This window comes from Capsicum annuum, chromosome 12 (genome assembly GCF_002878395.1).
Source record: "Capsicum annuum cultivar UCD-10X-F1 chromosome 12, UCD10Xv1.1, whole genome shotgun sequence".
NCBI lineage: Eukaryota > Viridiplantae > Streptophyta > Magnoliopsida > Solanales > Solanaceae > Capsicum > Capsicum annuum.
The window spans coordinates 148395251-148410996 of NC_061122.1; the positions used below are offsets into that span (position 1 = coordinate 148395251).

General features: G+C 38.2%; 1 protein-coding gene and 1 long non-coding RNA gene across 2 annotated transcripts in view; both read right to left on the bottom strand.

Annotated features, from left to right (window-relative positions):
- Positions 1 to 15746, bottom strand: part of LOC107850211 (protein CHROMATIN REMODELING 20) — an 83540-nt gene that overhangs the window by 43637 nt on the left and 24157 nt on the right. The window contains 3 exon segments of the mRNA XM_016694625.2: positions 1076 to 1217; positions 5118 to 5284; positions 5740 to 5859. Coding sequence (XP_016550111.1) covers positions 1076 to 1217; positions 5118 to 5284; positions 5740 to 5859 — 429 coding nt within the window.
- On the bottom strand, positions 223 to 1069 carry LOC124889244. The gene is made up of 2 exons (XR_007047956.1): positions 858 to 1069; positions 223 to 773 (listed from the first exon to the last, which is right to left on the bottom strand). It is a non-coding gene; the product is annotated as an uncharacterized LOC124889244 (long non-coding RNA).

The window sequence follows — 15746 nt, forward strand, 5'->3', positions numbered from 1 at the left end:
AAAATCCACAACCCTAAAATAACATAACTACAAAAAAAAATAGCATAATATAACAAAAATCAGGATATTACTATGTAGAACCAAGCAATAATGCAAGAAATTCTTAAATTCTTTAAAAATCCATTTTTTAATTAAAAAGATGTATACTTTAATAAAATATACATCTTTTTAAGAAAATAAATCCATCCTTCAACCAATCTAGCCATAGAAATTGGTTTATACCTGTAGATGGTTTTTTTGTTTAGTTTAATTTTTTTTAATTCTCATGCAGGGGTAATAAATAGGAAAGCTTGAAGATCAAGGGGTAATAGAAACACCCAATAGTATCAGGTGTCATGCCACGTGAGTAAAACATACCAGCTTGAAGATCAAGGGACGCAATAACTAAGTTTCGTCCAAGGGAATTTAAATTTTAAATAACAAATATTTTAGTTCAGGGAGGTAACATCAACACCTTGTAATATATATTTATTTATTTTTGATAAAGGATCAACACCTTATAATATTAAATATGCAAGTTGCAAGAAGTGGATAGTTCAGGAGGACAAAACCCTAAAAGTTAAAGGTAAAAAAAACATCTAAAATAATTTTTCAATACTGAATATATTAAACCACAAGGTTTCTATATACTCCTTATAGAACAATGATAACACATTTTTCATTTGTACCACCATCATGAGCAAAGCGCATGCATATAAACGTTTACACCTGATAGTGCTTCTTAGTACAAGGGGAACCCTGCCACTCATCTCCATCAAAGCATTTCCTATGCCCTAACAATGAGAATTCAAACAAAGCTTGTCATGAAAGAGAGGTCAATTACGGCTAGCAGCCCCGTCAAGAGACACAGGCCTTACCCATTGTAGGTCCAACGGGATAAATTACAATAATCCGAGTGACTTCCAAACACAAATTTGCATAGCCCAAAAGTGATCCTTTCCTCACCCACACTAACCGAAAAAGACCATAAACATTAAATAAAAAGGACATGAAAATGAAGTAACTGGAGGAGAATCTTCCCTCTCATCTCCATCAAAAAATCACAATTATCGATTCTAAAGGTAACAATCACTACCTGAAGGATCTGACAAATTTCTCTGGCCACGTGACGGTCCTTTATATGCTTCCCAAGTGACAAATTTCTGAAAGCAGTATAGCCAATTAAGAAAACACCACCTTTTGATCTCCATTTTTGGAGTAACTCGACCCTTCTCTCCCTGAAAACAAGAGGTGAAGTAGACTAAGATGCCACCTATAAAATGACGAGCAGAGGTTTTAAAAAAGAATACAATACTCCAATACAAAAATCCTAACAGCTTACTGACTGAAAAACAGGACATACAACGAGAACACAAGAAAACAATAGCTAAAGATGGGACCTATTTGAAAGGAACACGCTTACATATATGAATAAAATACCAAATGCGACATGATAAAAGCAATAGCCTGACATTATAAGAAGAATTTTGTAACCGGAATTTCCAATGATATATATAACACTAGATGAAGTGGAAGAATCACTGCCAAGAAAACAAAACACAAGTCTTCAACTCAATCTGATGACTCACAGAAACAAGAAAATCTAATGGATCAACTGACCTCATTCCGGTTGCTGAAATATCTAAAATGACAACATTATTTAGTACAACATACCTAGTGTAATCCTGCAGGTAGAGTCAGGGAAGGTAGGATGTACGTAGACCTTATACAGTTATACCGACCTTGGGGTAAAGACGCTATTACCTTTAGACCCTCGGCTCAAAAGGAATGTTTTAGCAAATCAGATTGTAAGACTTGTATCATTTGTGGGTCCAATGAAATTCATAGGTATTGCAGAGAGAAATGGCTAATCCTTTAGGCCAGAGAAAGACTTTTTAGTATTTCATCATTGTGGTAACAAGGGGCGTATGTCTCTCTATATATGTGTGTGTGCGTGTGTGTGTGTGTGCGTGTGTGTGTGTGAGCGCGCGCGCCTAGTGTGTATGTAAAGTCCTTGTAAGCTCTCTTTGTGTAATGGACGTAAGTACTCAGTTTGAAGTGCACAAACTATACTGCGCAAATAGAGAAAAAATCAACTTTTTTAGTTACATAAAAAGACTATTGAATCCCTTTTATCTGAGGTGGTGCCGTGGTGGTATGGACTGCGTAAACTTTACCCTCCCCAGACTCCACTTTGTGGGAATACACTAGGTATGTTGTTGTTGTTGTACTAAAGGGGTTCAAAAATTGTTTTAAGCCACACGTTTTGAAGCCCAATGTAACACCACAATGTCTTGCACTAATCATACCCAATGTTTGCATAATGCAGGATATATGGTTTGTATATTTGTGTGCAAATATATGTTAGTGTGTACAATTTTACTTGTCTATTTAGTCAATTTGCCAAACATGTCAGACGCAAGCATCTGAATGGTTAAATCACATTGTCAAATCGCTAATAACAATGTTATACCTGTTCTTTTATAGTAACTGTTATCAGATGGAACTCTAACATTAACCTCACTAAGTATACCCTTTATTAAAATATAGAAGAAACCCCCGCACATCTCTCTAGAAAATGTCAGATGTGCTGACAATGCAACTACGTACTTAAACTCTATAGCAAACAAACACAGGGCCGACGCAACCTGAGAACTCACTCCCATCTTTCAAACATCAAAAATTCCATCACTCCATCTTCGGAATTCAGAGTGTTGTCATCAAAAAAGATGTGATGCTAACCGCCAAAATTTCTATGAGAATACGTTTTTTGAGAAATCCAATAATGCAACTTTTCCTTGCCTGATTCAAAAGAAGAATGATGCTGTAGAGCTAAAGGATTTCGGGCCTATTAGCCTCATTGGGAAAGTTCACAAGATATTATCTAAACTTATAACAGAGAGATTGAAAACAGCCAACAGGAAAACTAGTTGATGTGCACCAAATGGCTTATCACAAGGGGAGACAGATTATAATTGTTGCAGTGTTGCGCAATAAACCAGTTGATTCCAGATTCAAAGTCAAAAGGCCAGGGATCTTATGCAAGTTGGACATTGAGACGACTTATGACCATGTCAATTGGGAATTCTCGCTGAAATTCTGATAGATATGAGCTTTGGTCTAAAATGGATTACTGGATAAAATTCTGTACTTCCAGTGTTTAAACTTTATGTTCTAATAAATGATAGCCTGAAGGTTTTTTCAATCTTGGAAAGGACTTAAACAAGGTGAGTCAATGTCATCCTTCCTGTTCTGATTAGCTATGAAGGACTGTATCATATGATAAAAGTTGCACATATAAATGGATGGATTAGGGTCTTTGGTTCTCTTCCATATGGTGGGGAAGGATGTGAGACAAATTATCTACTTTATGTCGATGACTCTTTAGTATTTTGTGAAGCTGAAGTGGGATTAGATCAGGCATTTGAGGGCCATTCTGACTATTTTTGAAGCTCCATCTGGATTACATCTCAATTGGGGAAAAAGTTTTCTTTCTCTTTTCAATGAAGTTACCAATGTTCAGATTTTGGCATACAACCTTGGTTTCCAAGTGGGAGCTCTTCCAACAAAGTACCTGGGGATTCCCTAGGGGCCAAGAACAAGTCAATTGAAATCTGAGAGGAGGTTATTGAGAAGTGTGACAAGAAATTATCAGGTGGAAAACTCAGTACTTATCCTTGGTGGTAGACTGACTCTCATTAATGTGGTGATGAGTGCTCTTCCTACTTATATGATGTCTGTCTGTCCTGCGCCTAACAGGGTATAAAGAACATAGTCATACTGAGAATAGACTTTCTTTGGTAAGGACACAAGGAGAATAGATACATGAATCTTGTAAAATGGGATAAAGTGATCTTAAGAAAGAAACAGAGGGAACTGGGCATTAAGATTTTACGAAAGCACAGCAGAAACCACCTTCAAAAGTGGCAATGGAGGCTCAATACAAAGGACAGGAATTTGTGGAGAACCTTAATATCACACACTTATGGGATGTTGAATCAGTGGACAACAAATGAAGTCAAAAGCCCCTACGGCAGCAGTGTCTGGAGAATTATAAGAAGAAAAAAATGGCGAGCTTTTTGGGGTAATGTGGAGATAGCGGTGGACGATGGAAAAAAAATGATTACTGGGAAGATCAATGGATTGGTCAGAATAGTCTGCAAGTCCAATTTTCCGGTTTTGTACTCAGTAAGTAATCAAAACAGGTTATGATCAACCAAATGTGGAGTCAACAAGGTTGGGTGAATTTCACAAGAGATAATAATGATCTGTACTCAATAAGAGGCATGGAAAGTGAATATACCAGTGAAGATATCTTGTTTTGTCTGGCTGGTAATTAGGAAAGCATGCTTAACCAAAGAAAGAATACAAAGAAGAGGTCTCAGATATGTTCAAGCAGCCTTTTATGTGGACAGAATGAAAGTAATGAACATCTGTTTTTACACTGCAAGACAACTACAAATCTGTGGCACATGTTACTTTGTATTGGACATTAAATGGGCAATGCCAAGTTCTACCTTGATGATGCTTAAGCAGCAGGAATAGTATTGGGGAAGGGGAGTTGATGAAAACCGATGGCAAATCATACCTGCTTCTATTTGGTGCACAGTGTGGAAAGAGAGGAATTCAAGATTTTTTTTAAATACTAGCAAAGTGCTATACCAGAAAATTAGGATGAATTGTCTTAATTTGTTCTTTATTTGGTGTAAACAGAATGTGGGGAGAAATAGGAGACCTGGTAGATCTATTAGGCAATGTAAAAGATTATAGATTATTGGACAGAGGTGTTTATACTCTTTTGAGATTTGTAAAGTTCTTCACTTAGCATCTTCACTGGTGTAAAGTTTTTTCTTTAAAAAAAAAACCAGCATATATACTACTTGATCACCTCTGGACATCTCCACGAAGAAGTGGCCCAACAAAAAGAGAGCAACAAATAGAATCACAAATTGACTAAAATCATGCAAACCATTAAAGATCGCTTGATAGAGGCCTAAAAGAACATACAGTTATCTGCTGCAAAGTGCAATACGAAGATATTATCACTCAGGATTCAACAAACCTGAACAATCATACAACTTGAATTGAAAACAAAAAAAAACAATACGGGTCTCATAACAAGTAAAAAGATGAGAAACCTTGGACCATCTTCAAGCATAGCGACACGGAGAGGCTTCATCTCTGATGGTTCCCACTTTGTAAATTCCTGCCGCCAGTTATGCAGTACACTTACAGGCGTGACTATGAGAGCAGTTCTCAATCCTAAATCCACACTTCTCATAGCAGCATACAAGAAAGAAATCACCTGCAGAAAACAATTAACATGAAAAATTAACCACCCAAGGTTAATAGAACAATAAAATATGTCAGTTTCTTAAACAAACATCAGTTTGAAAGTCAAATTCTGCAGAGTATATAGCCCCTAATGTTTCATTATTTCAAGTGAAAGTTAATCTGATATATTGAAATTCTAGTTGGTTGAATACTGTTTGAAAATCTGAACTGTCCCCAATATCTGTTAAACTTCCATACGAGCATAAAACAAGTAAAATGAATGCAACATATAGTTCACAGAAACAGTGGTTTCTCAGTGTCTCTCTCCCTTTTTTTCATGGTAAAACTATGTGGAACTAGGCAGCGTTGAGAGACATATACAATCACACAAAAGGTGAGAACTTAAGAATTTAGTACTCCTAGGAAACAAAATGAAAATTTAGAATCAGGACAAAAAATGAAAATAGGAATTCAGTCAGATAATACCTGAAACGTTTTACCTAAACCCATAGTATGAGCTAGGATGCAACCAAGACCTTTATCCCCAGACTTGACTTTTCTGATAGATTGAATAATATTTTCCCACATAAATCGAATCCCAGCAACCTTCAATGACAAAGCGAGGCGCCAATACTTATATTATCAGAAATTTCTCTAGTATACATAACACTATCTAAACAATCAAGAGCCAAATAATGAGTTCGGATGATAACAGACCAATACTGAATTTTGAGTACAGCTACATAATGCAATCAACAAGAATCTATTTAGATTAAATCAGGAAAGTAAGAATAGATCTTTCCATTGAGCCATATTATGAATCAAGTCAAATCCACTAACTGAATATGTAAGATTTTAACTCAAGTCAGCATCCACTTTGCTATCCATCCATAGGCATCAATGCATAATCTAGCAGTCAGCACTCCTAAAGCAAAGTAAACAGGTTCTCCTAGTTTCTATGATTAAAACAATACTATTATACCATGCTGGCAGATGTTGAATAAATATAGAAATGACAGAGAGGAAACCGAACTTAAAGAAGAAAAGTGAAACAGTGTAAACGAAAACATTTCTGATTCCATGTAGAAACTTGCAGCTAGTTGATTGATTGATATGTGCCGGATTACCATACAAAAGAAGCGAAAAAACAAGAAAATGAGTGAATCAGAAAAGCCATCCATCAAGACAACTTTTCCATTTTTCTATATAAGTTTAATTTCATCCTACTTTAAACGGACTTGAGTGAGAGTGCCAAATTATGATTTTTTTTTTTAAAATGAAAAATGTCAAATTATGATCCTCGTTGAGATGTCAAATTTGGTTTCAAAATCAAGAGTACATAGAAAGTACTGGATATATATATATATATATATATATATATGCAAATGATATGAAATTAGTTATGTTTACTTGGATATAACTAGTATTACTAATGGAGACACGCCACTTTTTCTTCTTTTTTTTGAAATGGGTAACTTTATGTTTTTCTTCAACCAATACATAGGTAGTACTAAGCCGTATTTACAATAAGTACATCATGACCAGCTATCTGTTCCTAGATTGAGTTTAGTACATCAATTAAGGAGGTAGTGTCATTTGAATATAATTGATTACACCAAAAGGAGAGTAGTAACAAGCAATTAAGTTTTAACTTTTTGCATACTGTTTTCTATACTATCAAAACATCTTGGATTCCTTTCATTCCAGATTGCCCACCAAATGCTAGCAGAGACAATTCTCCATCTCTCTCTGCTGTTAGACTGCACTCCATCTTCTTCCCAACACTGAATGGCTTCTGCAATCTTGCCAGGCATAACCCATGACATGTTCTTGAGGTTTAGAAATAATCTCCAAAGTTGGCTAGTTACTTTGTAGTGTAGAAAAAGATGGTTAACTGTCTCAGACGTTTCTCCAAAAAATAGACACCTGGAACATAATGGAATCCCTCTCCTCATCAAGTTATCTTGGGTCAAAACTGCCTCCTTCGCTAGTAACCATACAAAACAAGATACTTTGTATGGTATTTTGCATTTCCAAATTCCTTTCCAAGGCCAATTACTTGCAACCTGGTTTGAGTAGTTCAACCAATTATAGGCACAATTCACCTTGAAAATAACCCTTCTTGTTGTCGTTCCACCATAAAGTATCTTGGCCCTCTTCCAAGTCATTGAGGAGTCCAATAGTGTTATAGAGAGCAGCAACTCTCTGAACCTCTCAGTCGTTTACCTGTCCTCTGAAGATGAAGTTCCACCCCTGCAGTGACCAGAGATCAGCTATGAGATTTTGCTGATGAGACACTAAGACATTGATGATTGGAAACAGATCTTCAAGTCTACCTGCCTCATGCCATATATCCTTCCAGAAGTCAGTTCTTTGCCCATTTACCACTCTGATCCTAGAATTGTCTTTGAATACATCCCATAAAGACCTCATAGACCTCCATAAGCTTATTCCATAAGGGGTAGTTACATTTTTTGTCATCCAACAGTCTTCCCCTTCATACTTTGCCCCGATAACTTCCTTCCAATAGGGGTGGTTCTCATTGCAAAATTTCCACAACCATTTCATTCTAAGAGCCTTGCTCTGATTTTTCAAATTTTTAATACCCAGTCCCCCTTGTCTCTTGCCCGTTGTAACAACATCCCACTTGACCAGATTAGAACTTTTTCTCATTATTTCCTTGCCACAAAAACTTTCTTCTAATTTTGTCCAGTCTGTTGATAACCCTTTGGGGAATATGGAACACAGACACCATATACGTAGGAAGGGCATCAAGAACAGAATTTATCAGCATCAATCTCCCACCTCTACATAAATATTGAGATCTCCATCGTGCTAGCTTCATCCCACACTTCTCTATCACCTTGTTCCAGATCTCATAAGATTGAGATTTAGCCCCCGGGGGCATCCCTAAATATGTTGCAGGTAGTACACCAATTTCCCCTCCCAGTATGTCATTCAGGGACTCCAAGTTTTGGACTTCATTGATGGGATATAAGTAGTTTTTTCTCCCGTTAATGTGAAGCCCAGAAACTCCCTGAAAGCACTAGTATCACCCTTAATATCTTCAGTTGGTTTTCTTCAGCATCGCATAGAATCAAAGTATCATCCGGATATTGCAAATGAGTTACTTCCACTCTATTATCGTCATTTCTGCCGACCTTGAAGCCACCTATCCATCGCTTCACTTTTGCAGTTTTTATCATGCTATTTAACCCCCATAGCAATTAGAAACAAAAAGAGAGATAAAGGGTCCCCCTGTCTATGTCTAAGTCCCCCCTGAGCACTGAAGAATCCGGCAGGAGATCCATTAATGAGGACCGAGAACCTGACTGTAGAAATGCATTGTCTGATCCACTGGATCCATTTTCCTCCAAAACGCATCCTCCCCAAAGTATCCAAGAGATAATCCCAATTGACATGGTCATATGCCTTCTCCATGTCAAGTTTACACAAGATTCCTGGTTTCTTTTGTTTCTCTCTTGAGTCATTAGCAATAAGTACTGCATCCATGATCTGTCTACCTCGAATAAAAGCCATCCGGAGAGAATCAACAAGTTTGACCATGAACCTTTCATCCACTCTGTCAGAACTTTGGCAAACAATTTGTAAATGCTTCCCATCAGGTCTGAAGTCTTTCAATTCTTTGGAGCCTTTCTTCTTAGGTATTAGAGTTATAAAGGTAGCATTCAGACTCTTTTCAAAGATTTTTCAAAGATTTCCTGCTCATGGAAATTTGAAAATCTTTCATGACATCTCCCTCCACCACCTCCCAACATTTCAAAAAGAAGCCCAGGAGCTTTGTCAATTGCACACATCTTCAAACAGCTCAAGACTTCTTTATAAATTCTCTTTCTCCTCCTCTGTAAGCCTGGGGCAATTGATGTCTCTGAAAGCAAGTCTCCGGTGGTTGTTGGTTTCAGAGTACAACTTCTTGTGATACTCAACTACCTCCCCTTCTATTCTACTAGGATCTTGGGAAATTTCTCCTTCAATTACCAACTGAGCAATGTTGTTGTATCTTTTGTGGGCATTGGCTATTTTGTGGAAGAATTTAGTGTTCCTATTCCTCTCCTTGAGTCATAGTGATCTAGATTTTTGTCGCCATGAGATTTCCTCATTTTGAGAAACTCCTCAAACTCTAGATAGTTTTTCCATAAGAATTTTCCTTTAGAACCCGAGATTTCCTTCTTCACTTTTGCCCCATTCCTTAAGTTTGATTTTAAGAGACTTAAGTTTTGAAGCAAGAATGAAGTCAGGCAGCCCTGAGCAATTGAAAAAACATCACTAATTGTTGATTCTGTCAATAAAGCCTTCAGTGCTAAGCCACCAATTTTCAAACTTAAAATAGTTCTTGTTTCTATTCCATACACCCCTTTGTAATACTACAGGATTGTGGTCTGATCTAAGTCTCTGTAGAGCGGTTTGCCTTATGTTGTTGAAGTTGTCGGAGATATCAAAATTCTATCAATTCTAGAAGTTGGCTCAGTTTTGTCCCTCGAAACCATATGAAAGCACAGTCTTCGAGAGTAAATCAATCAATTTCAGCTGAAAATTCCTTCATGCCTCTAGTTCTTCTACTCTGAGATGAACCTAACTACATTGAAATCATAGCATACAGCCCATGGACCATCTATTATTCCCCTTACGGCCCCAATTTCCTTCCCAGACACGGCTTCTTTCTATATAACAATTCGAGGCATAAACCCCTGTGATATGGCACGAAAAATTATACAATTGAGCCTCAAATTGCAGGTCAAAGAATGCATGCCAGTTTCCACAATATCCCCTTTCCAAGCCCTACTATCCCATAGCATTAAGATCCCCCTCTAGTTCCACTAGCCTCCAAGCTTGCATGTTTGATCCATCTCCCTACCCAGACTTGTCTTACTTCCTCCACCATGCATCCCTCTAATTTAGTTTCTTGCAAACAAATGATATCTGCATTCCACTCCCCAATTACACTCTTAACTAGTCTTCTTTTGTCTCTGTCATTCAACTCCCCTTACATTCCTTGTTACTAATTTGAACTTCATTTATCACATATAAGCAGGTTTCTCCCCTTAGTTCTATTCCTATTATTTTTTAACTTAACATCAAAACTCAGTAGATTTTTCAACTCTTGAGGGCCTCGAAATCTTGTTTTCTTGCATAGTGTTTTTGTTTCCGTTTTCCTGGCTTGTCTCGAACTATCTACTTGTAATAGTAGTTCAAGAGCCTCTTCTTCATGGCCCTAGAAATCAGCCCCAAGAATTTTCCCCAACTTGATCAAATTTTATAAAACCCATATTGAAGTCTCCCTTTCTTTATTTTTGATTACTTCCAGTTGTTGAATCTGAAGTGGTTCAACATCTTCTATCTCCCAATTTCCCACTTAGGTGATTAAATTTTGTCCCCCTGTTTCTATAGTTCTGTTAACCTCCAATTCATTGTCTATCTGATTCAATTCATTTCTTCAATTTCGACAGATTGTTTCACCCACCATGTTCTCCATCTCCCTCTCCTCCTAAGCAATTTGATCGGTCTTCTGTATGTCTGAATTATCCGTATCTCGACTATGTCGATGTTCAAAAGAATCCAGTGGTAAGTTGCAGCTTTCTTTGCATGGGTCTTTCCCTAAAATATCATTGAAAATAACTTGGCTTGAGAAGTCAGGCCCAATTGTTTTAAGAACCTTTCTCTTTATAATGGACCCCAAAGTTGATCCCTCATTTAAATGAGGCGCATGCCTTTCACACTCATTTAAATAAGACACATGCATCTCACATGATTTTCTTATTTCTTCATTGCCAACTGTGATCCACCTGCTACCCACATGTTCTCCAGTAGGGAAATCCCTTAAAATAAGGGATTGGGATCTTTTTTGCAGACTTTACAACCAACGGACCCCTGGGTAAAAGAAAGACATGTACTTCTCTTCTCTATGACGTCACCAGCTACTCCGGGAGCAACATTCATAGCTTCTGGTGACACTTCAAACCTCCCCTAACTCTCTGCCTATATCGAAAAGATGTAGACGACCCCATAACTAGAGATGGAAACTTCTTTGGGTATGTTCCTTCCATCATGTGTTACTAGTATTCTTGCCCACATCATATGATTCTTCAATTTTGTGTCTTTTGTATCTACCTATCCTACACAGAGATCTCCAATTTCTTAAAACATTTGACTTGACCATAGATAAAGGGGAATACCAATGATTCTAACCCACATCTCCTTTGAGAGAATATTGTTAGGAGAGCACCCCACCATCAGAGACCACCATTCCAAATTGAACCTTTGATTCTTCCGGTTTCATTGCCCTTGAAGAGTCTGTTCTGCCTCAAATAGAAACTTTCCTTCATTCATCTCATAAATATTCACACTGAAGGCCGTTTTCCATAACAGGGATGACCATCATCTGACCTCCGATAGTGTAGGTTTCTCTTTTTTTCCCCTGTCACATGTCCCACTAGACATCTCTTTAATAACCCATTCCCATGACTTTTCAACTGTGGTGGTACTTCAGATTTTTCCTTCGAGCTTTTTGTCTCTACCTTCGATGTTTTTGATAGCCATTTACTATCCTTGACAGCTCTAGCATAGGGATACGCAGCTTCAGTAACTCTTGGCGGACCTGGCTTTACCAGATTTTTAGAGCATCTAATGAAGCTTTCAATTTTGAAAGCAATGTCGTACCACCCTACATTAATGGCCAGCTCTGGAATGACAAGGACAGATCTCCCCATTATTAATGGTTATGATACTTATAAATCTCCCATGCTCATTGTGTTTTCTAGTGCAGAAGTGCTCTACGTCTCTCTCTCTACCGTTATCCATCTCCTAATCAGCTTGTTCTTCACTGGATGCATGCTTCTCTGAGAGTGAAGCATATCCATTCCATGATTTTGCTGCTCATGGATGATCTTCTCATCATTTTCTGGCTCCTTTCAACCCATTCTACCACACTGTTCCTTCATAGCTCCATCTTGTGATGTCAAAAGATTGGAATCCAGCATTGAAATAAATCCGATTTTCCCCCATTGCTAAAAACTGGAATTAACAGATTTGAATCTAAGAAAAAGTAAACTACCATGTAGGTAACAGATTAATGATGAAGAAAAAAAGAGAAGAAAGGAAAGAGATCGACTTTCCAGCCAAAGGATGCCCCCAACCCACCCCCACCCCCGAGGTAGGAGAGTGTGTTATCTTGGAAAAAGTGCCTGAGAGCATATCTTAGAAGAAGGAGCTATGCTTTGCCCGCCACTTTTTCTAATTAACTGGGGAAACCAAGACAAACTCTCTTTTCTTGGTAAAAGTTGATATCCAAACCAATTAAATGTATCGTAATATTGGAAACTTTCCAGCCACCACGCAGCATACCCCAACATTCCACTACCCAAAATAGCAAAGATCCAACTGGCATTGGCATTAGGATCACGTCAGGAGTACTCCTCATCAAAGTGAAGGGTCTGAGTGCTGTAGCATTTATCCCGTAGATGACTTTTTCGATACAGTATAAATTGGGTGTCTTGCATTACATGAATTTTGGCACAGGTCTACGTGCAGCTACATGTAAGCAACTATCCATACGGTTAAAAGAACAAGGTAACCCACTATGTACCTTGAAATTTAATAAGTTTGTTAGTATACTTTGAAATGATACACTTGCTCAGTACGCTTACTTTAAGACAAATGAAGAGCTCACGTAACAAAGAGGTGGCTGGGGATTTCCAATTAGAATGGTATCTCTGGCACTAGGAGGGAAATTTGTATGAATTTGTTAAAAAGTAAATAGAAGAATGGACAAACAATAATAAGATACTCTGTTGCTTCAAAGTAAGTTGCAAGATGATGTAAACTTTTTCTGAAAAAGTATATAAAGGGAGATAAACTTAGGCATGAAAACCAGAGTAATGGTTCATGGTTCTGATTTCTTGCTCTTTGTTTGAAATGGAATGATTTTGTGGAGGTGCTTGGAGGCTAGTGGGGTGCCTATGGCGTACACGAGGTCGATGCAGGACAAGTATGATGGAGCGAAGACTCATGTGAGGACGGTAAGAGGAGCTTCAGAGCCCTTTCCTGTTTTGATAGGATTGCACCAGAGATCGACTCTTAGCCCATTTTTATTAGTCTTGGTGATGGATGTTTTGATGCCACATATTCAAGGGGAGGTGCCTTGGGTATGTTATTTGTCGATGATGTTGTTTTGATTGACGAGACTCGAGAAGGAGTTAATGATAAGTTGGAGGTTTGGAGACAGACCCTAGAGTAAGACCAAGACGGAGTACTTGGAATATAAGTTTAGTGAGCTGTTGCAGGCGGTCGATGTGGTAGTGAAGCTGGATTCCCAGGTCATTCAAAAGAGGTAGAGCTTCAAGTATCTTGGGTCTATGATTCAGGGAAATGGTGAGATTGATGAGGATGTCACACACTATATTGGTGCAGGGTGGTTAAAATGAAGGCTCACTTTGGGAGTCTTGTGTGATAAGAAGGTGTCTCCTAAGCTTAAAGGTAAGTTTTATACAGTTGCACTCCGACCGGCTATGTTGTATGGAGCGGAGTGTGGGCCAATTAAGAACTCTACATACAAAAGTTGAAGGTGGCAGAGATGAGGATATTGCAATGGATGTGTGGGCTTACCGGGAAAGATAAGGTAAGAAATGAGATTATTCAGGAGAAAGTGAGAGTGACTTCGGTGGAGGACAAGTTGCGGGAAGTCAGGTTGCGATGGTTCGAGCATGTTATGAGGAGGTGCATGGAAGCTCCAGTACGGAGGTATGAGAAGCTGGCTATGAATGGTTTTAGGGGGTAAAGGTAGGCCAAAAAAGTATTAGAGAGAGGTGATTAGGCATGATATAGAGCAGTTACAGCTTACGGAGGACATGACCCTTGATAGAAAGGTGTGAAGGACTCGGATTTGGGTGGAGGGTTAGTGGGTAGGAGTTCAGCTGTTATAGCAGGGAAGAGTGTTTTGTTTGTAGTTGCGCCGGGAGTTTCTTGGTCATGGTGTATTGGTGATGTCTATGATGTTAGATATATAGTTTATAGTAGTACCGTGTGGGTGTCTAATTTCCTTTATTATCTAGTAGTGTGTTATCCCATCCTGTTATGTGCTTTTGTGTTTTTGATTGTCATACTGTTATATGTCATAAGTCGGGGGTCCATCGGAAATAGCATCTCTATCATTCTCTATTTCATCTGAGGTAGTGGCATGGACTGCATACACTTTACCCTCCCCAGACCCCACTTTGTGGGAATACACGAGGTATGTTGTTGTTGCTTCAAAGTAACTATTAAGGTTTTGATGATGGAGACAAAGGAACCAGAGGTTTGCAGTGCTGCTCCGAAATTATGAACAGAAGGCTATGCAAAACAAAAATTTGTCCAATAAAATAACAAAGCAATTCAGTTTAACAAAACAAACAACCCTTGTTCCTAAAGTACAAGTCCTAAGAAGCATATTGTTTGTAGGGCCTAGAATCATAGAAGTGGAAGTTGACACTAATAAATCTCAAATTACTTAAGTGCCCTTAGGGTGACATGTCAAAAGGGCAAGTGACCTCTAGATGCATATAGGGTTGCCAAAGGAAAGCTTAAGCCCTAACGTGAGGCTCAAAACGTGCTAAGCACTTAGCCTCACTTAATGTGCGCTCTAGTATCATCATCAAGGTTTCAAGGCACGCTTCCCTTGCCAATGAGCCTTTTCTGAAGAGGGGACAATAAACAATTGATATTTCACTTCATCCTTAAAATAATTCAATTTCTTGTTCATATATTTGTCATTAATGCTTATAATTTGTAGTTTTTGAAATATATATTCGTAATTTTTCTCCCTTTGCACCTTTTTCCATTAAACCACATCTTTTATGTGCACTTACAGACCCAATGGACGTTAAAGCTTTTTTCTTATTTTTGCTTTTGATAACATTAGAGTACAAGTTTCACTTTATCCAAAAAAAAAATTCAACTTCTTGTTCATATATTTGTCATTAATGCTTATAATTTGTAGTCTTTGAAATATATATTCGTAATTTTTCTCCCTTTGCACCTTTTTTCATTAAACCACACCTTTTATGTGCACTTGCAGCCCCAATGGACCTTAAAGCTTTTTTCTTATTTTTGCTTTTGATAACATCAGAGTACAAGTTTGCTAGGAAGGAAGCTAAGTTAGCAGTTACGGCAGCTAAGATAGCAGCTTTTGAGAGCTTGTATGCGGGTTTAGAGGAGAGAGGCGGGGAGAAGAGGTTGTATAGGCTTGCTAAGGCTAGGGAGCGGAAGGTCCGTAAACTTGACCAAGTAAAATGCATCAAGGGGGAGGATGGCAAAGTATTGGTAGAGGACGTTCACAAGGTAGCAGTCGTATTTCCATAGGCTCTTGAATGACGGAGGAACAAAGACATTGTGTTAGGGGAGCTGGAACACTCTGCGGGGTGTCATGATTTCAGTTATTGTAAACGTATAAAGGTTGAGGAGGTCTTTGAGGCTACTCGTACGATGCGTAGGGGTACGGT